The 25,065-nt window shown below is 38.1% G+C and overlaps 2 protein-coding genes across 8 annotated transcripts in view; one reads left to right on the forward strand and one right to left on the reverse strand.

The window, feature by feature from the left end:
* The window catches only part of WDFY3 (WD repeat and FYVE domain containing 3), a 279,594-nt gene that overhangs the window by 94,596 nt on the left and 159,933 nt on the right, over window positions 1-25,065 (forward strand). For all 7 annotated transcript variants that reach the window (XM_082632435.1, XM_082632434.1, XM_082632436.1 and 4 more), the window contains 2 exons: window positions 7,168-7,378; window positions 18,715-18,838. In XM_082632435.1, the coding sequence (XP_082488561.1) occupies window positions 7,199-7,378; window positions 18,715-18,838 (304 nt within the window). In that variant the 5' untranslated portion in view covers window positions 7,168-7,198. The remainder of the gene's footprint in view (window positions 1-7,167; window positions 7,379-18,714; window positions 18,839-25,065) is intronic.
* On the reverse strand, window positions 2,502-5,588 carry LOC309815733 (induced myeloid leukemia cell differentiation protein Mcl-1 homolog; the record flags this gene model as incomplete). Its single annotated transcript, XM_082642695.1, has 2 exons — window positions 2,502-3,708; window positions 5,585-5,588. 2 exons carry the CDS (start codon window positions 5,586-5,588, stop codon window positions 2,570-2,572), a joined length of 1,143 nt encoding a protein of 380 aa, XP_082498821.1. The 3' UTR covers window positions 2,502-2,569.

Here is a 25,065-nt window from a genome sequence, read left to right on the forward strand (position 1 = left end):
ATGCACTTCACTCCTGAGGTTAGTCTCCCTGCTCTGTGCCATCCATCCACTGAGGATACTGATACATTCACAGAGCTGAATGACTTGAGCTAGAGGTTAGTGGAGATACTGGTATAATGCAAAATGTGTCAGTAGTAAGCAGTCACAACTTACAGAAGCATCGTGCTACAAAAATTCTTTTACAGGTCTTTCATACAAAATTTTGAACACGTTTTCTTATAAAGATACACTTTCAGAGAATGCTGGAGAATCTCTGGTCAGCCTACAAAAGTTTATCCCATAATATAATTTAATTGTGCTATTTTAATCATATCAAATAACTGTCATGTAACTATTGGGGTAAATGTGCCTTTGGGGCTCCCAAAACAGCAGCAAGGGCCCTAGAAGGAGGGGTTTGAGAAAGGTGTCAGGGAGATGTCAGTAGTGGCTACTCATGCTTGGAAATCATATCTAAATGAAGTGTCCTTAAATGGAAGCAAGTTGCTTTTGGATTTGGAATATCCTTTCATCTGTGAGGAGAGAAAATTAAGCACACTGAAAAAGATGTTTTGAGAAATTGTCCAGTTCAGTATATGTGTAGGATGATGAGTTCACCGATGGGGTCAGAAGGGTGAAGGATGTTGGGAATAGGTCTTAAGTAATTGTATTTTGCCATAGAAATGAGATGGCTGATCTTGTCATATCTCATAGGTGGGGCTAAAGTCTGATAGGACTGTTCTTGAAAGGCAAAAACAATGTTTCAGCAGGTAGAAATTTTAAATTCTAATTCAGGACTGTATTAGTAGTTCTTTTTCAATGTATGGGTTAGATTGCTGGGTTATATACACAGTTTTTTGGGAGCCTCTCAGAGTTCTGCCGTCATTCTTCAAAAGTGTAAGAAGTTTTGCCTTTGCTCTTCACAATAAGAAAATAAATAGGATCTTTTTCCTAAGAAAAAATTAAAAACCTGAGGAATTACGTATAATTATTTGATGAAACTATAAGATTTTCCTTAAGTCCTGTGAGCTATTTATTCCTCTTCGTGGAATTAAGGAGTTACTTAGAAAAGCTATTTTAAGTTTTTTTTTTTTTGAAATAAGTATTCGTTTTATTAACTCACTAGGCTTAGACCTGTGTTTAACAAACAAGCCTAGTAATAGCACCATGGTTAGACTATAGCCTGCATGCTTTTTTTCCAAGCCATCATTGTACAATTTATTAAGCAAACAAGGGATCAAATGTCTCTCATCCACCCAATGTGATCTTTTTATACATACTCCTAATAAGTCCCATTTGGAACAGCTGAAAATCTTTTAGCAAAAGCTTTGAAGATGAGCTCATGAACTCAGTTAAAATTTCACCAGTTAAATTAAGACAGATGGAAGGAACTCAAATGAGTAGTTGCCCAATCAGAGCCCGTTATTTCTGTCATCAGCCCATGTGCCCCGCCCTCCCAATAAATCCTTAAAACCTTGACTCAATTATTGAAAACCCACATGTAACAAAGTGAAAGGATTAATTTCCATTCCTCAATTTCTCAGCCCCAGGTTTAAAAAAAAACAAAAAATAAAACCCAAACAGGTATTTAAGAAATACTTACCAAAGTGAGATAGGAAAATTAAAGCCTGCATAGTTATGAATCAGAATTGTTGTACTACAACCAGATTGCATACAATTACATCAGTTGGTTCTGTATACAATCTAGAACTGACTAGCACAAAATTTAGAATAGAAAAAGCTATAAGAAACAGGTTTCTAACTACAGAAGTTGTACATTTCAAAAGGGTATGAAAAAACTAATGTAATTTCAGACTTTTCTCCCTTTACATTTCAAACAGATGTTCTGTAAAAATATATACAATTTTTACAGACGATTACAAGTTTTTGTCTTAAAAACAGAATATTCCAGATTTGTAATTGAGCCTTAAGTCAAGTATTCTTGGCCATGACACTAGGCTAATAAACTAGGAATCACTCGAACCAGGCCAAAGGAGAACAGGTATAAACATCCTGAGCATTGGACTTTCTATTCAAGAAGCACATCTAGGAAAGCTAATTATAGAGGATAAAGCTTCCCTTCACACTCTGTTGTACAGTGTTGAGGCTTCCAGTCATAGGTTCTATTACTTGTAGCTTAAAGTCCATTTTACACATAACGCTGGCGTTGTTAGTGCTTCTATTTTAACACTATAGAAGTTAATGGATTCAGTGGGCATATTTAATGAACTCTATGACTAGCCTGGCTACTGGCCGCTTTCCTGTTCTAGGCAAGGTAATTAAAGTCTCTCCACGCTACCGTCTTCACTAAATCTAAAAGTCCTCCTCCGTGGCCTCCCAAAGTTTGCCTGTTGCTGAAACTGAATTCCACTTATTTCAGACTCTTCAAGAGGGATTACTTTTCCCATGTATTTATTCCTGTTAGCCATAAGCCCCCTGCCGCTTGCTTTTCTATGTTGCTAGAGTAGAACTCCTGGAGGTTATGGCCTGCACAGCTTGAAGTCCAACTTCATAAATACATCCGATTTCACAGCAGGCGTATGTGGTTTTGGTGGCTGGAGTTGGTTAAGAGTCAATTATTGCACTTAAAAGGCTATCTTATTAGATACGCCAAACAAGCTCCTACTCCGGCAACACCTGCAAAAGCCAGCAGCACATTTCTGATGCCACCTTCTAGGTCCTCTACATGGAAGAAGTCCACAAACCCATCCCAGCCTCTTTGTTTGACTAGCCAGTCTCGTTTTGTCCTTACGAGAACATCTGTGATGCTTTCTGCTAATGGTTCGATGCAACTTTCTTGGTTTATACTCTTCAAGTGTTTGGCCACAAAGGCACCAAAAGAAATGAGAGTCACAATCCTGCCCCAGTTTGTTACTCCGTCACTGAAAACATGGACCATCACTCGAGACAAAGATTTGACATCGTCTTCGTTTTTGATGTCCAGTTTCCGAAGCATGCCTTGGAAGGCCGTCTTGTGGTTCCGTTGCACACCGTCCCCGACCCTTCGCAGGGTCTCTAACGCCTTCCGGCTGGCGGCCCCAGACCCACCCAGTGGCTTCGCGTCCTTGGTGCCGGTTGCCTGCTCCCGGAGGTATCGAGAGATAATCTCCAGGGACTGCCGGTACAACTCGTCCTCCTCCTCCTCTTCTGCTGGGGGCGGCGTCGAGGGGAGTGAGCCGTCCTTGCCCGAGCTGTTACTGGCCTCGCCGACCAACTCCAGCAAAGGCAGGACGGACGGCCGCTTCCCTAGAGGCTCCGGCTCGCACCCGTCCAGCTCCTCTTCGGGCGACATGATGGCGTCGGAGGCCGAGGATTCCATCTCTTCGGGCGGCGAGGCGCGGCGGGCGGGCGCGAAGAACAGCAGCCTGGCGGGGGTCGCGGTGACGTCGGGGCCCTCGGCGCCAATGGGCGAGGGCCGCGCGACCCTCTGGGCGTCGGGCGCGAGAGTGGCCGGGGGGCTCGGGCCGGCGCTTCCACCAATCACCTCGCCGGCTTCCCCTCCCCCTACCTCTCGCCCGGCCGTGGCCTCCTTTCCCGCAGCCAAAAGCCGCCTCCCCGGAGCGGAGGCGCCGCTGCCGCTACCCGGTCCCAATCCAGCCCCCCCACAGTAGAGGTTGAGTCCGATTACTGCGTTTCTCTTGAGGCCGAACGTCTCAAACCGCCGCCGCCGCCGCCTACTGAGAAAAATGGGGGAGGCCCCAACTCCTATCTTGAAGAGCGGAAGTAACGAGTCTATTTTAAGTTTTTAGCTGAGCTACTCAAAGGCCATTAGTTACTTGGCAAATATATTTTTACAAATTTAGGCTATTTACTTGTTCTATAATTTAAATAATGGCAGACTGTTTAAAGGACTTAAACAGTTTTTCAAGCATTTCCAGAGGATTTCTAAGCTTTAACACAAGAGATTAGAATAAGAACTACTGTCTGGGCTCATTGCAATAATTATCTCTTTGCTATTTAAATAACCCCCTGTTGGCAGTACAAACACTTTTCTCTTGTGAAACAAAATAGAGTTTGCATTAGAAAACTAGTTTTTATGCACAATAATCTTTGTAAATATTTTGAAAATCCCTGATAACATTCCCCCCAAAATAATCCTTCTATGATTTGTCCTCAGTATTATTAAATTTTGCCTATCTCTTCAGTATTGCTTTAGAAACCTCTTATTGAGCATCTAACTAAGAAATAAATTTTCCCTTAATTTTTTATTTATCATTTTGTAAGTCTTTAAAACATAGTACTGTAAGGGCCCACACTCATTCCTTTGCCTTACTTGCTTAAATAACGAAAAATGTAAATGAAAAGAAATTGAATGTTTCATGATCAAGCTGAAGGAAGAAATTTAAAAACTGTTGAACATAATTAATGTGTTTGGCACTTTATAGAAATGATGTTATTTTATGTATGCATTACAAAAAGCCTATGAGGAAAAATTTTACGGGTGAGAAAAACCCAAGATTCAAGGGAATTAAGAGCCTTTCACCTGAAGTTACCTATCTTATATGGACGTGTTGGTACAGATTTCACCAAGAAGTACCCATTCTTTTCTGCTCTTTCACTGCTGAAGGGTACTTTAAACATGATAGTTCTTGGTCTGAATTATACTTTAAGTTACAAACATTGAAGTGCAGACAAAGCAATGAGTCAGCAATCTGATATGCTTAAGTGTTTCTTGGTAAATTAGGAGAAAAGGAGGAATCTGAATTTTTCCCCCCATTACTGAGATTATCTGAGTAATTGAGAAATACCAGTAAATCCGTTTAGTTGATTGATATATTGGGTTGGCCAAAAAGTTCGTTCAGGTTTTTCCATACCGTCTTACGGAAAAACCCGAACGAACTTTTTGGCGAACCCAATATATCCCTTTGTGTCTGACAAATATAAAATAATGGTGGTACGATAGCTTGATTTACATCTAGCGAATGTCTTTGTGTGATTATGTGTGTGTGTTTACTGATAATTGATTAGTGTATCTTCAGAAAAGTCAAACAGATTTCTTTTGCATTCTAACTGCAACTTGATGCTAGATAAATATTCTAGAGTCACAGGTGCCAAAAATTTTGTAATTTAAAATAGGCACATGAATATAAGTAAGTAGGAAGGGCTGAACCAGGAGGGTGGGAGTCCTTGATTCTCATTCAGTTCTTTTTCATTATGAGATTTTGAGCAAATTGTTCTTGTCTTGAGGCCTCAAAAAGGTAGAATTAATCCCCTCCTCAGTCCCATTGCTTAAGTTGGAATGAGGACCAAAGGAAATGGTCTGAAAGTGCTTTGACGTTCTATAAATAAGGATTGATGCTTGGCTTTTTAATGACATAGACCCCTTTGAAAGCTGGAGATCTCTTTAAAATGTTTTTTGAAGTGTTAGAGGATCATGAATCCTGTAAATCCTATCCACACGCTTTAGATTATGAACTGAAGCTATGGGTTAAGGAAAAAGAGCAGATCTATGTATAATCTAAAGTGTTAGCTAATTTATGCAAGTTTTTTAGTTAACTTCAAATTTTATATTTGTCCTGGGGATTTCCAGGACGAAAAATACCAGCATATAGTAGGCTGTTTGAATGTATTTGTTGAAATCTTTATAATTTATACTTGGAGAACTTACCCATTTTTCCGAGAATGAAATATGTTGAACAAGTTTGAACCGGACTGACTTTCACTTGTCATTTTGTAGTTCAGAGGGTCTCCTCAGCCCTGTGCCTGTGGTCTGAGCACTCTTCCCCACTACTGGACACCTTAGCAGTATTGAGTGCTCCTTGCACAGAGGTCCCTTGGCGCAGACCAGCCTTCGGCAGGGTGTTTTCCTGCTTCTCACCTGTGACTCATCACAGGTGGCCTCCTGTTGCAGTCAAGCTAGAATGCATAAACATGCGCCCGCAGGCAATCACGGAATCCACTCAAAATTCTCAAGGACAAGCATATTTAAGATGCTAGTTCTTCTTAATGGTTTTAAAAAATCAATAGCTGTTTAGTAAATAAACCTCTAACTTTGCAGTGGTCTCTCATTTCTTAAGAAATGCCATGCTGGCTTATGTGGCAAAATTAAAAATTAATCTTCAGATTATTCCTGCTTTTCTACAGATTAGAAAGCAAAATTGCCTTTTACTCAAGTTCAGTATATCCATAGTGTCCTCCCAGCCTTCCTGGTTCTTTTTGTAAGATATCCTGTTTTTGTGTCTGAAATTAGCTAATTGCTGGCAGGCACAGTTCATGGTGGTTGAAAAGGGCTGATGATGCTTTCTGAAAGCTTAGCGTTATTGATTCTGGAGTATGTTCTAACCCAGTGATTGGTTTACTTATTTCTTAACTGCAGTTCTAGCCAGGGATACATACCTTTTACATTGTGATTCAATACACATGAATACACCCTTACCTAAAATAAGTTTCATGAAATAATAATTACCCTTACTACATGTATTCCAATATCTTCTATTTCATTAAAAATACTTATATTGAGGTATAGTTGATTTACAATATTATATTTTACTTCTTTTTTTTAATTGCTTGTCATGATCTATTAAATGAATAACATGACCTGCCAAAGGGTTTCAAACTATAGTTTGAAAAAATAGTCTTAAGTTATATGACAATTTTCACTTTTTTTCTTATGATTTATAATATATTTGAGGGTATCATTTCATTTAATTTGCATGTTTCAAACTACAAGTCTTCAGTGAGGACTATCCCAAGTGTAATCCTTCATCTGCAAAAAAAGTTAAATAATTAAAAACAGAACACTTTGTGGGGATTTTTGTTTTTTTTTTCAGTTGTTTGGATGTTTTGAAGTGAGGATGAATTTTCTGTTCTTTTATTCTTTTTCCATATAGTCAACTATTAAGCAACATATTAATTATAAGATTTATGATCCCTTTATTTGTTGAACTTGTTATGACTAACTTGGAAATGTTTGTTGCTCGTCCAGCAACAATTAATTTTTTACATTTAATGTTTTACATTTTATACAAATTGTGGTAAAGCCTGTAAGGAACACTGAGTGGCATAATTCGTAACTTGTCATTTAGGGAGATTTATCAAAATTAGCTTTGCCTCTCTACCTTTTCTGTTCAAAAAAGTAGAAAAAAATATTTTAGGCAGAATTTTTTTGTTTTTCTGGCTTTTAATGAGCTCCGTGCATGCTTGACCTGGTCAAGACGATGACATTTTGACTGTATGAACATCTTCCTACAGAATTAGAAGTGTTTATCACCAACCAGCCAAGATGAATATGGTGAAGAGGATCATGGGGCGGCCGAGGCAGGAGGAGTGCAGCCCGCAAGACAACGCCTTAGGACTGATGCACCTCCGCCGACTCTTCACGGAGTTGTGCCATCCTCCCAGGCACATGACTCAGAAGGAACAAGAAGAGAAACTGTACATGATGCTGCCAGTGTTTAACAGGGTGAGTCCAGGTTGCCAAGCACATGCCTTCTGTGATGGGGTGGTACTGCAGGAATTTTGAGGTTATAATAAGTCACAGACGGGAAAAAAAAAAAAAAAGATAGAATGAAGGAATTTTTAAGAAGCTGATTCCTTCCTTTCAATTTGCTATAAGGTGATTTGATGTGAGATCTGGTCAGAATGAACTCCTCTTAGTTCTAGCAGATGAAAGGAAGATTGCGAGCATTTTGTAAAATGTTCCTCTAGCAGTTGATACTTGGAAGAGGGATAGGTTGTAGATTACCACTTATGTTATTTCCATTACCTTTTGAAGTGATGATTTATGGCATCAAATGGAGTAGTCGCCCAAGTGCTTTTTACACTTTGAACAATCATCTCAGTTTATGTTGTTGTTTGGTGGATTTTCTATAAAAGAACTTGCAAGAGGATAGTTATAGGCTCTAGAGAGTCAAAATAGAGCTAATGTTTTAATACATTTTGTCAAGTTGATCACATGTAGCAATCTTAGTGGGGATTTTTAAAATAATTTAAAAATTTTTATCACAGATGTATATGTACATAGTTTAAAAAGTCAAGTACTTCCACAGGCTTATAGGGCCCTGCTGCTCTCCACTGCTAATTGTTGCTGCCACTTTTAGCTCTTTCAGCTTTTACATAACATACAATACTTTTACTGCTGTCGTGATGATTCAGTTTTAATTGACTTCTTACTGAGAAATAGGAGAATTAGCTTTTTTTTTAAACTCCCCATCCCTCCAAAGCATGCACACTCATACATGCTACCCTCCTCTTATCCTTTCCATACAGTAATGCCATTTGTTTAAATAAGATTCAGTGCTTACAGTCTCCTGACCCTGCTGTAAATATTATTCATAGATGAACCTCATAGCAAACCACCACTATTTTGCCACTCTTATAGAACTTGTTTTCCCCAGACTTTGTAACATAACTGTCTCAATTTCTGTCTTTCGTCATGTCTCTTTCTTTTTCTCCCCCATCTCTCTTTTTCTCTCCTTAGACCTATCTCTGTCCTTCCCCTCTCTTTCTCTCCTTCCCTTCCTGTTTCTGTCTCTTTCTCCCCATCTCTGCCTGTCACTCCCTGTGTCTCTCTTCCCCATCTCTCTCTCCTCTCTCTCTCTGTTCCCCTCTCTTGGTCGCTGTCTCTCCCCACCCCCACCCCCGCCCAGTTCTCTTTCCTTGTTTCTCCCCTCCCATGTCTTTCTCTTTCCCCTGCATCTGTGACTCATTGTCTCCCTCCCAAAGTCTCACTTGATCTCTTTATTGTTTGTTCTCTGTGTCTGTTAGTCTTTCTGTCTGAAATTTCCTAGGTTCTTTTTCTCATTATTTTGAAATTTTATTAAGGCTTCATGATGAACCTTCTTAATCTGCAAACTTGTACTTTTCAATTCTGGGAAAATATTTTGAAATATTTCTTTGTTAATATTCTTCCCTTTGTTTTCTATGTTCCCTTTTTCTGCAGCTCTATCAAATATTAACTCTTCTGGATTAACCTTATGCTATCATATTTTTAACGTCCTTGAATTCTTCTTTATTAATTTAAAATTCTGCAATATCTCCTCATCCCTCTGAAAATATTAAAGCTTCTTCAAATTTTCTTATGCTTCTTTCATTGTTATTTGCTCCAAATTACTGTTTTTTCTTTGTTTATATAATTTTCTTTCATATTAGAGTAGTCTCCAGATGTCTGGTGATAATTGTCTATACACTGATAGTTAGGAATGAGGTGTTGAAACACTAATTGGAAAGTACGTGTGCAGGGGTTAGACTTTTTCAGTGGTAAGATGACCTGGCTGGATAAAATGCCTGAGATTCGTTAACCTAGGATATGTTGATATTCCAGGAAGGGGTGTTTTCCAGTCTCCTGCCTGGAGCATATATACTTGCTAGTGTTTTCTTAAAGCTAAGTTGAGGAAGAAGACTGATGTTTCATATTCAGTAGATAGACTTTCACTTAATCTCCCATTTGCACCTATCAGTGTTCTTGGTTGTTCCTCTCTAGGGGTTAGACCTCCAGGTGTGTACTGCACTTGGGAGGAGCGGTCACCTTCAGTTTGTGGGCTGTTAAATAAGAATATCTACTTGTGGGGTTGGTATGAAGATTAAGTAAGATAATGTACTTAAAGCACTTAACAAATGCCTGTCCTAGGGAACTTGTGTCTATTATTGTTACTGTTGTTATGGCATTAAAAATAAAGACATTACAAGGTGAAGCAAAGATTATAAACTACTTATGCTGAAATAATTTCATATTGAATATATGCTGAAATACATCTAGTTTATGTATTACTCACACCAAGCCAAAGGCTAATTTGACAACAGAGAGGAAGGATAGACTCTACATATTCTATGTTTATTTGTTTGCTTGTCTCTTCATTTATTCTGTTATTGTGTATTACTGATTTCATTCAGTAAATATGTGTCAAACAAATAGACATTGTGCTATACATTGGAGTTCTGAGATAAGATACAGTCCAGTTTTATAAATCAGAAGTGTCACAAGGAAGATAAACATGTATTTCTGTTGGAGAAGAGATAAACACATAAACAGATAATGGAATAACAAAGAAATGTAATATTAGAGACACAGCAGAGTATCACGGCACCCCTGAGAAGAAAGTTATCGGAAAGTCTGTGGGGATCAGGGAAGGGGAGTCTCCCTTGAGAATGTGATGTGATTCTTGAGTCCTTAAAAGATATGCATTAGCCAGCTTGGAACTAACTGGGCTAAATTAACCAAGAAGGTAATTAGAGTAAGAAGTTAAAGCATGAATCAAGGTAAAGGCTACAAACATTTTGATGTGTGCTAGCATCTATAAGTGGTCCAAGAAGTTGACATTATGTCAAGGAAGGGTAAAAAAATAAAAGACTGTCAAGTTTGATAGGCACATCATGACAGGTTTGTTTTTTGGTTTTTTTTTTTGCGGTACGCGGGCCTCTCACTGTTGTGGCCTCTCCCATTGCGGAGCACAGGCTCCGGACGCGTAGGCTCAGCAGCCACGGCTCACGGGCCCAGCCGCTCCGCGGCATGTGGGATCTTCCCGGACCGGGACGCGAACCCGTGTCCCCTGCATCGGCAGGCGGACTCTAAACCACTGCGCCACCAGGGAAGCCCCATGACAGGTTTTATATCATATTAAGTGCTAATACTTTTTCTCCAAGGTGTGCAGAGCCAATGAAGTATTCTAAGCTATAGGATAAGAAAGGAGAAGGGACCAAAGCAAGGCTGTCTCTTAGGTTTCTAATTTGGGAAACTGGGTGGATATTTTTCCTAGTAGCTGAGAAGGAGAGGTATAGGGGACAGATTCAGTTTGGGACATTGAGTCCAAACTGTTGATATTTGTGAACTTCCCAAGTGGAGGTATTCAGTAGGCAATTAGAAGCTCAGGTGAGGGACTGTGGGGACTACTGCAGAGATGTGGTAGTTGGAACCCTGGAAGGGGTTAAGATATTACTCGTGCCTCCTACTGCCCCATGGGTAGCATGCTAAGGATGAACCATGGAGAATATGAATGTTTAGTGAAAGAAGGGGAACCCATAAAGGATACAGAACAGGAATGGGTCAGTAGCAGTACAAAAAGAATCAGGAGAGGCTGGTTATGGAACTCAAGAGATAAAAGTTGCAAGAAGGAGGAGAGCAGTCAACACCGTCCTGTACGTTAGAGAGACCCAGAAAGATGGAGACTGAAAAATGTGCATGAGATTTGCCAGTTTGAAAGTTACTAGAATGGCAGCACGAGAAAGCAGTGAGTTGAGCAGTGAATGGGAGATGAGAAGAGACAGTATGGACTCAGCTTGTAGAAATATGAAAGAAGAGAGGACAAAAGAGATTGATGGAGGTGAATTTGGCAATAGGGGGTTTGTGTTTGTATATTTCTGGTGTTTTGCTTTGTTTTTAAAAATGGGAGAGATCCAGGCATGCTCATGAAGAGAAGGAAAGAAACCAGCAGAGGGGGAAATTGGAAATTTTTAAGACAGTGAAATTGAACATAGAGTCAAATTACAGGTGGGTGAGTGAGCCTTGAACAAGAGACACCGCACGCTGCAGGAGAGCATGTCTTGTTGAGTGTGAGTACAGATTTGTAGTGAAGGTAGTGGAAAGTTGAATAAGATCTTGCTTGATGACCTCAAGTTTTTTATAGTTATCAACAGAAGATGTGGTCTGTTAAGAGTCTGGAGTAAGTAGGTGGAGTAGGAGACTTTAGGGAATGGTGATGGTTTGGAATATTAATGAAAGGGAATCAAGAAGGATAGTTGAAAGGGACAATAAAAGACTTAAAGAGTATTGAGGGCTCAGTGAAGGTTGGAGATAGTAAATTTGTACTGGATCTTATCCATGCAGGCGTGTGATTTTTCTCATTCAGTTACAAAGCAGCATGTGTGTAGAAGTAGAAAAGACGGATAGATGCAATATATTGGGACTGAGGTTTTGCCCGGCTGGTAAAGCAAGAAGGGCAGGAGTAGAGGGACAGAGCATAGTTAGAGAGACTAATTCACATATCACTCGTGGAATTGGGTGGGATACCATAGGAACAGAGCAGAGGATGTTCATTTTTTAATCTATGAGATAAAAGGCTGAGAGTGAGGGAGGGGAGGGGGTGATAGAGTACGAATATGAGGAGAGGAAGGGAAAGGTTTAAGACAGCTGTTTTGAAATTGGGAGAGAACTGATTATGGACACGCTATTTTTTCAAGCCCTTTTGAGGTAACAGTCATTAATTTTTGTTGCAACCAGTCCTAGGAAATTGGTTTTTTTTTTCTTTTTAATTTTAATGTTTTTGTTTTACTTCAATGTCACAATGTACTATTGGCTATTAAGTAGTTTGAGATAATTTCCTTCTCTCAGATTCATAAACACTGACAAGGTGATGATAATGTTAAGAGTCGTTAGGACAATTGTTATTCTCAGCTATTAATATAGATTAATAATTAATATCCTGCATATGTATCCCATGTATTTCATCAGTTAAGCTTCCACAGTCAATTCAATTGAGTCTTAGACTAGAAGAATCAAACAAATACTTGAGGTTTGGGGTTTTTTTTTTTTTTTTTAGAAGATTTGAGTTGCTTTAGTGATTATTCTCTATTGCTTAGACTGTCTTAGTTCTGTTGTGTTCTGTGTTGCCATGAGTCTCTATTCTTTCAAGTCAGAAGTTTTTAGTTGGCTGATTAAAAGCATATACATATGCATTGCCTTAAACCTCTAATACAATGAGTGATTTAAATATCATAAAGGTTCATTCAACTTTTTTTTTTTCTGTTTTATTGTGCTTCACTTTATTGCAGTTTTTACAAATTAAAGGTTTGTGGCAACCCTGCATTGTCAGGTGGTGGTTAGAGGTTTTTTTAAATTAATTTATTTTTTTATTGAAGTATAGTTGATTTACAATGTTGTGTTAGTTTCAGGTGTACAGCAAAGTGATTCAGTTATAGATATATTATTTTTATACATATATACATATATATATATTCTTTTTCAGGTTCTTTTTCTTTATCAACTTTTAACTAATGAAAAGAAAGTTATTTCTGTACTATTGTGACCAATTTAAAAAATATATAAATTATATTCATTGGCCTATCATTAACAAACTAAAATTGTCCTTAGATAGGACATCACATCCATTAAGTTTTGAAATAGATAACCATATTTATTTAATGTTTGACAATTTATATTTGAACATTCTCCACTAGTAAGAAATAGCTTGGATGAATGAATAGCTCAGTATGGCTCCAGACTTCCTGCCACGATTGCCAAAAATGAACTGTACTGTTGATTTTTGAGACTTTGTTTGATTCATGCCAAATGGCAAATAAACCATATTATAGTTAGACATGGATATCCATCTACAGAATCGTTTTTAAAGTGTGCTTCATACTGTTATTTTAGTGTGTGATTTTGGCCTTTAAGAGACATGAGGTTGAGAAATGGCATGTGTTGAGCCCTTTTTCTGGGCCAGGACTCATGCTGGGTTCTTCAGCTGCCTCCTGTGCTCTTCATCACAGTCCTGCAAGGGCACTGCTGGTATCCTCCTTCTCACCAATTCTCTCAAACTGAAAGATTATGGTGAGGTCTGAGAATAGCTGGATAATATTTAATCAGCATTCTTAAAAATAATTAACCTTTAGTCCCAAGAACAAAAGCTTACAGAAAAATATACTTCATTTAAACGTATTAAAAAATGAATAGCATTTTAGTCATCTAAAAGTTAACTGCCATTGTTAATTACCTTGGTATATGTTATCATACTAAATTGTGTATGTTAAAATATAATCTTTACTAACTGGATCTTCTTTTAGAGACTCCTCTTGTTTTTGAATTTGCTTCTAATTTATATTCAAGAAACATCTAAGTTGAATCCAATGTCTCTTTTTTTTTTTTTTTCTTGCGGCACGCGGGCCTCTCACTGCTGTGGCCTCTCCTGTTGCGGAGCACAGGCTCCGGACATGCAGGCTCAGCGGCCATGGCTCACAGGCCCAGCTGCTCCGCGGCATGTGGGATCTTCCCAGACCGGGGCACGAACCCATGTCCCCTGCATCGGCAGGTGGACTCTCAACCACTGCGCCATCAGGGAAGCTCCCAATGTCTCTTCTTTTATCCCTCACAAGTAACCTTTACTTTTTAAATTGTTGGCTTTAGAGGAAGGATACTCAAGTTCAGAACCAAATGCGAGATAGATCAAGAGTCAGACAGATGAACTATTTGCATATATGAGGCTTATGTTTACAAATACACAGCTTTGTTACTTATTGCATAGTACCAATATTGGAGAATGGAGCTTAGGTCTGTGCAACAAAGGACTTCCTAGTTTCACCCTTGATATGGTTAAGCTTACTTTCCCAGTCATTGGCAAAAGTGGGCAAGCCACACTCAGAGCAGATGAGAGTACATGTTCTCTTGAGGCAGGCGTACCCTAGAAGGAGAGAGAGGGACTGAGATACACCTTCTCATTTTCTTCTCCTGCAAGTTCGCGGTCCTTAGGAACAAGAAGACTGTAAGTGTTAATGTAATGATTTTTATTAATTGGTAAATGCAATTACATCTTCACTGTCAATTTTCAAAATCTGTTAGATGTATCAAATTATTCATATACTCTGTAACTTAATTTCAGATATTACGTATATTTAGGGGATAAAAGACACCATTTTAGAAAACTTTGTAAAAATTCCTACCTCTCTTTTACTAATATTTACTAAAATTTTACTGAATAGCTTCATTCGGTAACAAATATATATTGAGCCGCTGCTTCCTGCATGCCATTATACAACACCATTCATTTGTTCCCCCTGAGTATACCAAAAATATTTTAGTTGAGGAGCAGCCAGGAAATTTTCTGAAATTTATTTAGGTGGATATTTAAAATGACCCTTCTAAAAACAAGTCGAGCTGTGCTAATTCCCTCGCAAGGTGAACACTGTACAAAGGTATAGTGATAGGGTTCCTGCAAAGTTTAATTCAGACAGTATATTACTGGGTGACTAAGAGCACAGCTTGGAATCAGACAGACCTAGTTTTGAATTCTGTCTCCACCACCTCCTGGGATCTACCTTCTCTAACCTTTAATTTCTTTTTCTGTAAAATGGGAGTAATGAGTAGGATTTCATGAGATTCGAATGACATTACATGTCAAGTATTTGAATAGTGCTAGGCACACTGTAAAGGCTCATGATATGATAATTGTTGTTATTTTTATTAAGTTTGCTAAAAGGCTTTTTGTTCCTCAGCACTGTTTTTTTCATCTGGGTAATGAATGTCACATGTCTATTATAGAATCATTCCTCTGAGTTGAGTGTATTACCGACCAGTTCTCTTGCTCAGCTCTCCCCTTTAACAGATGAGGGAACTAAGAACCAGAAAATTTTGACCAGAGTCCCTGTGGGTGGGAAGGTGAATCCCAGCTCTGTGCTCCATCCTCTGTGGTCCACATTTACATGCATGATTGAAGCGCTGTCTATTTCCCACTATTTGTGGAAGGTGGTGAATACATACCTAATATTTTTAGATTTAATTGTTGAAGTCAGTCACCAAAAAATCTCTTTTCTTTACTGCCTTACACATTCAGTATTATCTAAAATGCCAGATACATGTTTTAGTCCCTGTACTTCTCCAGCCTTTTCTTGCTGCATTTCCCCTCTCATTGGAAACACTTCAGCTTCACCCCCGCCTTTTGATCTCTCAAGCTCCCAATCTCTTGCCCACGGTCTTAGTACAGTTCTTCTCACTGCCCGGAACCCTCGTTCCTTGGCTCTTTGAATTGTGACCTTTTTTCATTATTCAGTATCATCCTTCCAGGTCAGTGTCATCTCAGAGAGCGTTTCTGATAACCTTTTCTCACTCCAAGCATTCCCTTTCTTTATAACGCATCCCTATCCAACATAGTTTTCATTTTTAAAATAGTTTAACTTTTGTCTCCTGTGCTAAAATGTACATTCTGTGAAAACTGGAATCATATTTGCTTTATTTGCCTTTGTATTCACAATTCTTCATTTACTTTTGTATTCAAGGTTCCAAATATTGCCTGGCATATATAGTAGACCAGTAAATATTTATGAGTGAATAAATGAAAGAGTGAATCAATCAGTAGTGTTGGATCACTAGATTAAAGATTGTTTATGTTAAAGAAGCAGTAGTTGTTCATTTCAGATTAACAAGTAGGACATGGTTCTTTTTCTGTAACATTGGGCTTGGTCAATTCAAGCAACACAGCTTTTGAAAAAAATTTCCTTATGAAAATAAAGCTGTAAATATCAGGATTTGTATGAAAAGTTAGTCGTATTTTTAACAGTGTATTATCCACCCAGCGTGAAGACTGTTTGAATAACCATATGTTTATGCTAAGAAAAGAGCTATTTATTTTATGAAGTTGTCTTACTCTTAGGAATAACATAGTGCTTAATAATTCTTAGGAGCAAAATATACATCAGTATATTCTGAATAATAGGAATACTTATCTACTTTAAATCAGTTGTCAAAAGGCTTAATAATTGCCTGAGCAAAATATACAGTGGCTTTGTAAACACCTTCATTAGGCAGTTACATACTCATCTCTGGGTGGAAGTAGAATGGCTATTCAAGCATGTGTCGTTCCTCACTGGAAACCAAATGGTGTAGATATTTTATTTGGTAAAGATAGTTGATGGTTTATATTAAAAGATGCACTTTGAGTTGCAATGTGTTATTTTTATATGGGCCAAAAAAAAAAAAGGAGGAAAGAAAGGAATGAATAAACTTTGTCGTAATCAACTGTGAACTTCAAGCCAGGTTGACTTTAGTAACCAAATTGCTTTGACTTGATATTAATGTAGTCTTACAGGGCTGTGCTTACTGGGCATACTTTTTAAGTCTGTGAGATAATTTTGGTTCAATAAATTGGCCATTCTTTTTATTTTTCTAAGACACAGAAATGTATTTAATAAAAGCTTCAAGAGAGACGGGTAGAATCTCTCCTCCTCGAAAGTATGCTCAAATTTAAAATAGAGGCTTCTCAATTTCTAATCTATCTCCAATTTGTTTGTTAAAGACTATGGGTATTTAGCAGGCGACATAGGTTAACTGTAAGCACATAACATTTATCAAAATCTCAGCAGAAAAACAATTTATTGAGGAGTTCCTGAAAAGAACAGTTTGTTTGTTCTTTGAGATAATTTAAAATTGTGTGTCAAATTAAAGAGCAGACTACCTGGCTAAAAGTATAACCTGTAGAACTGATTTATCATTTGTTTGGTACTTTCAGCTCAATTTGAGGGTGATTGTAAGAAACATGGTATCTATTGTAAGAATGTAAGAAACATTCCTATTACAAGGATATTATAAGTTGTATCCTTTTAATAGGATCCTTGGAAGAAAATCTTTACATTATGGTATGAAGAATAGAGGTACTTCGTTAAATATATGTTTTCCTTACCTAAGGACATTGTGAACCATGTAATTCATGAGGTTTTCTCTCCTGTATGTTTGAGCCAAAATTCGTGACTAAAATATGGCAAATATAGACTTTTTTTTTCCCAGTCTACCTCCCTAGCCTTGGTTTTATTATTTGATTGGTTTTGGGTTTTTTTTTACTTTTTTATATTCTCATATTATAATTTGTGTCCTTGCATGCTACCTAAACATTTTCTAGAATTTGGTTGTGGGAGCAGGCAGCATACAAACAAACAGCCATATTCAGGGAACATCCCTGTAAAAGGCAGGGTGCTAGCTTGGCAAGGAGCACAATGACGGGTAGGATACGTTTCCTCCCTTTGCAGTGACATTTGAACAGATAATAAGAGTACAAAATATTGTTTAGTTAATATTACAATAGAGGGCTATCATAATAGTTTTAGGAGACACAGAATTCTCTTCTAGCTATAAAGAACATTTAAAAAATTTATTTATTTGGTTGCGCTGTGTCTTAGTTGCAGCAGTTGGGCTCCTTAGTTGCAGCTCGCCGGCTCCTTAGTTGTGGCAGGCAGACTCCTTAAGTGCAGCTTGCTGGCTCCTTAGTTGCCCCATGTGAACTGTTAGTTGCGGCATGTATGTGGGATCTAGTTCCCTGACCAGGGATCGAGCCCAGGCCACCTGCATTGGGAACATGGAGTCTTATCCACTGTGCCACCAGGGATGTCCCACTATAAAAAACATTTTTTAAAACAATATTCCAGGATGCATCCAGTTATATAGCTATTATAATACTATTTCTTTTCCTATGACAGTCTGTCCAGGTTTTATTTTTTTCATTCTCTTTGCTGAACCTATGCCAGTTTAAGAATGATTTATTCTAAAGTTCATCTAGTGTAGAGTTTTGGAAAGACAAGTGTATGTGACCCTCTCATTCATTTTTATTCTAGTCTTTTCATTAACAGTCTTGTTTTGGGAATTATTATGGTTAGAATTCAGAAATTCTGAGGTATAAGATGAGTTTAGTAAATTCTATGTTCAGCCCAGGACTTAACATTAGATAAGTCCCTGCTTTTACCATCTGATATGTCTTTTCGCCATCAAAGGAACTTACCACTTTTCTCTAAATTATTAATTGATTTCTTCAGAGGAACATTATATTTTCTAAAGTTTATTAGTAAGATTGATTTAAATTTTATAGATAACTGGTCTTTGGCTTTTAGATTTTGTTTATTTAATCATTCATTCAACCAATTATTTTACATGTATAAGAAAATGTGGGATTTATTGAAAGAGTTGTGTTTTAAACTTATTCAGATCGAAGTAACTATGCAAGCATACTTTCTTTTATTTGATTTTCAAGTCATACCACACTTTGAAAAGCACATAATAAAAGAAAAAAGTTGACAATGCTGCATTAAAATTGTTTTTCTCATCCACAGGTTTTTGGAAATGCTCCGCCAAATACAATGACAGAAAAATTTTCTGATCTTCTGCAGTTCACAACACAAGTCTCACGACTGATGGTGACAGAAATTCGAAGGAGAGCATCAAACAAATCCACAGGTATTTTTACAGAAACCAGCAAAAACTAATTTATTTGAATGGACAGTTTGGTAAAAGTGTTGTCGAAATCTAACAGAAAATTGACCTGATTTTAAGCACATGGATTTCAGTACCAGTCCCCATTCCCATTCTTACTGTCATATTCTTACTGTCAGCACCTTTTACTCTCAAGTGGAGTAGTTCTACCCAAGGCTACTTTCCTTGGACCACTACCACCCCTGCCCTAACCCTTTTAACAGCACTCTGTTTCCTTCTGAACAAAATCCAAATTCCTAGCATGACATTCAACACAAACTCAGGACCTGGAAATACATATATATACCCACCATTTTTGCATACCCTTTTTTTATTTGTTGTTTCCTTTTTCTATATTTCAACCAAATCGCGAGTTACTTATAGTCCCAAACATTTCTGTGCTCTTTTTTCTATCCTTGTGATGCTTCATTCAGGAAGGAGCATCTCCCCCCATCTTAGTACATCTAAATCTTCTCAGCTTGGATTAAGTCACACTTCCTAGATAGAATGTTTCTTGATTCCCTTAATCAAAGGAAAAGTTTTCTCTTCTTAACTACTCAGCTTCACAAGTGGTGTTTATGTATGTATCTTTATCTTTCTATTAGACCATGAACTATTTACGAGTCTTTATATAACCTACAGTCTTTACCATAGTGCTTTACACAGTAGGCCTTTTATAAATGCTGCCTGAATAACTATTCTTATTCATAATTAGGTAATTTTAAACTTCCTAAAGTATCATCCCATTTAATCAAGATTAAAGTAAGATTTTTTGATTTTAATTACCATTACTCATTTTCTAAATTAGCAATATGTTTGAAGGATTTTATCTTAATTTTTATCTTGTTGCTTTGGTTTTTAGCGGTTGTTTGAGTGATAGCTTTCCTACTGAAGCATTAGACCAAGAAATCAATAATTTAAGTTTTGTTTCTATTGTCTCTTTGAAAAATCACTTATCATTTCCCCCATTGAATTATTGTCTTTCCAATTGTAACAGTAATGCCTTTGTTATATAATCTTTTTTTTTTTTTTTTTTTTTTTTTGCGCGGTACGCGGGCCTCTCACTGTTGTGGCCTCTCCCATCACGGAGCACAGGCCTAGCCGCTCCACGGCATGTGGGATCTTCCCGGACCGGGGCACGAACCCATGTCTCCTGCATCGGCAGGCGGACTCTCAACCACTGCGCCACCAGGGAAGCCCTATAATCCTATTTTTTAATTTAGTTTTTACTTTTAGTTTTAAAAATATATAGGTGCATGGTTTTAAGGGTCAAATAGTTTATAGGTTTATTAAAAACAGTATCTCCCTTCCATCATCCTGGTTCATCCTCATTTTGCACTCTTAAGATACACTGAGTTTTTACGTCTCTTAACTTTTTTTGATATTTACCTCTGTGTCTCTAACTAATGTGCTTATACTGTGTGCCTTGATTTTTCATATTTAGATACCATCTCCAGGCTTACCACAAGAGAAGTAAGACTTTTGAGCTCACCATTATCCCACAGATTCTTACTTCTATATCCACATATCATTCTGTCATAATTTGATTAGATCAGTATTCATTATATTATTGTGACTGAAAACATTATACAAAGATGAGCCATATGGTATACTCTGATTACTGTTCCTTTCTTGAAAACTTCTCCACCTCTATCAGAGTTAATAATTGCCTTTTTTTAAAAAAAACTAGTTTTCTACATTTTCATTATGCATTCTTCCCCTACTCCTCTGTTTTTCTGAATTTCCCCCCAATATCATTGAAGACATCAGATATTCTGTCAGTTTCATCTTCTTGCAAATAGCTCTTCCAGAACCTTCTGGTCTGGTTTAATCTGTAGTAGTTGCTCTCTAGGCCAGCTGGACAGCTGTCACTTTTTCATCTTCACTCACTTCATCCTGGGATGTTTTTCCACTTCTTTGGGATAGAGCCTCTGTTTCCAGAATCTCACATCATCTCTTTTCTCAAATTAACTTCCTCACTTTTGGTAAAATATTTTTTCCAGCAGCCTCCTGAAAAAGGATGCAGGGCAGTTATTATTTTGGTTTTTGTTTTTAGAAATCTGTGAGTGAAAATTCCTTTGACTCTTGCTATATAAAATGAGTTCCTGGGCTTCCCTGGTGGCTCAGTGGTTGAGAGTCCGCCTGCCGATGCAGGAGACACGGGTTTGTGCCCCAGTCCGGGAAAATCCCACATGCTGCGGAGCGGATAGGCCCGTGAGCCATGGCCGCTGAGCCTGCAGGTCCAGAGCCTGTGCTCTGCAGCGGGAGAGGCCACAACAGTGAGAGGCCCGTGCACCGCCAAAGAAAAAAACAAAAACAACAAAAAAACGAGTTCCCTCCCCTTAACCAAGGAAGGTGACAAGCTTTCAGGTACAGGGCTTAGAACAAACTTTATCACATCGTACAAGATAGCTTTACTGCAGAAAGGGGAACTTGTAGAACCAGGCTTCAACAAGAGAATAGAAGGCACAGATCTATCACCCTCATTATCTCACAGAAGTGTGCTTGGGATATTCCCCACCCAGAGCATGAATGCAATTTTAATGGTGAAGAAACACCATTTGTGATCTAAGCTGTTTGAGTACTGAATCTGAGTTCTTATTGGATGTTTCTAGGAGTTGTTTGAGAATGCTAGCTGTTTAGTTCCAGGAGACTTGGGGGTCCAGTGGAAGCTACAGGCCCTCCCACAGGGAGTGGAAGCTACAAGTGTCATAGAAAATTGAGCTTGGGTGCAGCACTTCTGGGAACATGGTCAGTGGGTCCTTCTCCAGGCAGCCTAGGTTGAACTCTCAAGGTCATTTTGGAAACTCTCGCAGCTCGCATTACATTTATCCTCCTTCTGGTGGATATAAGGTTCTAGATTGGAAATCATTTTATCTCAGAATATAAAAATAATTTCTCCATCATATTTTAGATTCCTGTACTCCTAGTGAGAAATCTGAAGCTACCTGAATTCTCCATTCTTTCTCTGTGGCATGTATTTGTGTGTGTGTGTGTGTGTGTGTGTATGTGTGTGTGTGTGTGTTTTATAAAAGCATTTAGAATCCTCTCGTTGGCCCTCCTCTTCTAAAATTTCATGATAACATGCCTTGGAGTGGACCTATTTTTATACATTATGCTGAGTACTCACTGGACCTGTTTAGTCTGGAAATTCATCTCCTTTAATTTTGAGAAAGGTTTGTGAATTGTTTATATAATAATATCCTCCCCTCTGTTTTCTCTTTCTTATCATGGGTACCCCTAAGACTGTCCCTCTCATTTTCTTATCTTTCCTCTCTTATTTTCTGTCTTTGCTTTTTTACTCTCTTTGCTGGGAGAGCTTTTCGGTTTTACCATCTATTCCTTCCGTGGTTTTTTTTTTTTTTTTTTCCCATTGGTGATATGATACTTTTAATTTCTAAGAGATTTTTTTTTCTTTTTTATTGATGTCTTTTGTTTTCCTTTCATGGCTTCTCTTAACTCTCTGAGGTTTCTTTTTTTAAAATTTCTTTTCAGATTTTTATCTTCCTCCACAGTCTGTTTCTTTCACGTAGTCTTTTTTGTTACTTTATTTTTGTCTCTGTCTTTTATGTTAGAGAATATCCTCACGTGTCTCATCCTTGGCCCTCTACTGCTGTATAAGAATGGAATCTTGGAAAGTTTCTGGGTAGCTTTGTAATTGTGGCTGGAGCTTGCCTGGGCCTCAGCCTAGGGTCATTTTGCTGAGCCATTCAGTTGACCATCTTTCCCTTGAGCTAGACAGAGTCCCCAGAGAAGAATGTCCAGTCTTTACTTAGACAGTATATGTCTGACTCTGAACATTTTAGAAGCCAGTGTCTGAGGACCTTCAACATTTAGTATCAATACATAAGCTTCTATTTTATCTTCATGATGAGCCCACAACTGTGCCTGGTGTAATGTCATTGTCCCCCTCCACCCCAATCCAAACATCCTCTGTTTTTCTTTTTAGTGAATAAATCTCTAGTCTAGTACCCACACAGTAGTGGGGATCTGGGGGTCTAGCTGCTCTTACACAGACTTCACCAGTCCTTCTGTGTACAGTCCCACATTTACTTCTGCTTCTAAAGGTACTTAGTGCCACCAATTCCTGAGCCTCTTGGAGGTTGTCTTGAGGTTAGCTGCTTTTGTATTTTCCTTGTACTTGCTTTAAGTTAAGATTCTAGAGTCTGCTAAATCAGTTCCCACTAATTTCTCCTCTGTTTTAGTATCCAAAACGTTGTTGTTTTCACCTTTCCTATTTTCTTTGTTCTTATGGGTTTATGCTTTTTAAAAAAATCCTTAAACAACAATTTTAGTGGGCGTATTAGTCTGCTTGGACTGCCATAACAAAATATCATAGACCAGTATAAAACAGGAATTTTTTTTCACAATTCTAGAGTCTGAAAGTCTAGGAGCATGGTGCCAGCATGATTGGTTTCTGGTGAGATCTCTCTTCCTGGCTTGCAGATGACACCTTCTCAATGTGGCCTCACCTCCAGGAGAGAGAGCTCTCTGGTGTCTCTTCTTTTAAGGGCATTAATCCCATCATGAGGGCCACACCCTCATGACCTCATCTAAACCCCATTACCTCCCAAAGGCTCCATCTCCAAATACCATCACATTAGGAACTAAGGCTTCAAATATGAATTCTGGGGGGGCACAATTCTGTTTATAGCAGTGAGGTTTCAGGACAGAGAAGAGATATATGCATGCGCTCAACCTTCCATCTTTAACGGGGGGCCCATTATGGAGTCTTTGGAGCAACAACCATTAAAGTATTTTTAGATTGAGGACAAAATCTCTTAATCAGAAGCTGTACATTATATGAATTGATGTATGGATTTTAAAGTGAGGCAGTTTTAATTATATTTGTAGTCCTTGAAGCAAGTCTGGTGAGAGGTGGTCAAGATAGTTTAAGGTAAACTTCCCGTCTTTTCCCTTCTCCACCAGAATGGGATTGCATCCTTTTTTTTATCTTTATTGATTTCAGTTGTTCCTATACAAGTGAAAAGTTTGTCTTAAATACAAGATTTCTGTGTTTTATGCCTTTTTAGCTATTTTAAATAGGTAGTATGAAGGGAAATTTCTTTGTCACATGTTGACTCCTGTCATTGCATTTTCTTTTTTGAGTGACATCCCTAGATTAGAAAAAAAATCCAAAACTTATTTATATTCTGTTTGCTGTTGCTGTCTTTATGAATACCTAATCTGCATGTTTGTAGAAAAACATTTTTCTACATTGGAGATTTGTTTTCCTAAATCTCTAAATCTCTTTACAGTTTTATATCCGTAGGGAAATAATGAAGAGTATCTTAAATGGAGGAGATGTCTCATTGTTAATTACAGTAATAGTTACATAAGTGGTTTTTTTTTTTTTTTTTTTGGCCGTACATGGGCCTCTCACTGTTGTGACCTCTCCCGTTGAGGAGCACAGACTCCGGACGCGCAGGCCCAGCAGCCATGGCTCACAGGCCCAGCCGCTCCGCGGCATGTGGGATCTTCCTGGACCGGGGCACGAACCCGTGTTCCCTGCATCGGCAGGTGGACTCTCAACCACTGCGCCTCCAGTGAAGCCCCGAGTTATTATTTTTTTTAATTTTCTATTTTGAAATAATTATGGACTCACAGGAAGTTATAAACATAGAGCCCCTTGTACCCTTCCTTTCTCTGTTGGTGATATATTGTTTGCTAGATATTTTAAGATACATTTTTTCATATCATGTAATTCCATGTAAGTTTTAGTTTTAAACTTTTGAAATTCGTTAACTTCAGAATCCAGTGAAATTCAATTCAATTTTGTGTAAGTTTTACCTCCACAAGAGAAACCTTTCCAAATCACCCTATCTCATATAGATCTTTTATCCTCTATCTCCACACCAGTGAGTATTTATTGTCACCTTAAATACTTCCTTTAGAGATTTGGTGTCATCTGAAAGTACCTTGTTTATTTACTTATTTAATGTTATTGTCTCTTGTGTTCACCCCTGTATCGCCTAAAAGAATGCTTGTCACAGATTAGGTGCTCAAAAAATTTTTACTGATTTTGACATAGGATTTCTCTGTGCTCCCCCCGACCCCATTATGCTTTAAGAGTTAGAAGAGTGTTAGAAAAGCCAGCTTACTGATGTTTAAGAGAGAAAAGCATAGTTTTGGAGTGTCTCGTCTGTCAGCCTTGAAGAACTCTGGCTTCTGGAATCCTTGTTCTCTTCTTTCATTTTTAGTTTTGAACATTG

The sequence above is a fragment of the Mesoplodon mirus genome (assembly GCF_964341445.2).
Source record: "Mesoplodon mirus genome assembly, chromosome: 2".
NCBI lineage: Eukaryota > Metazoa > Chordata > Mammalia > Artiodactyla > Ziphiidae > Mesoplodon > Mesoplodon mirus.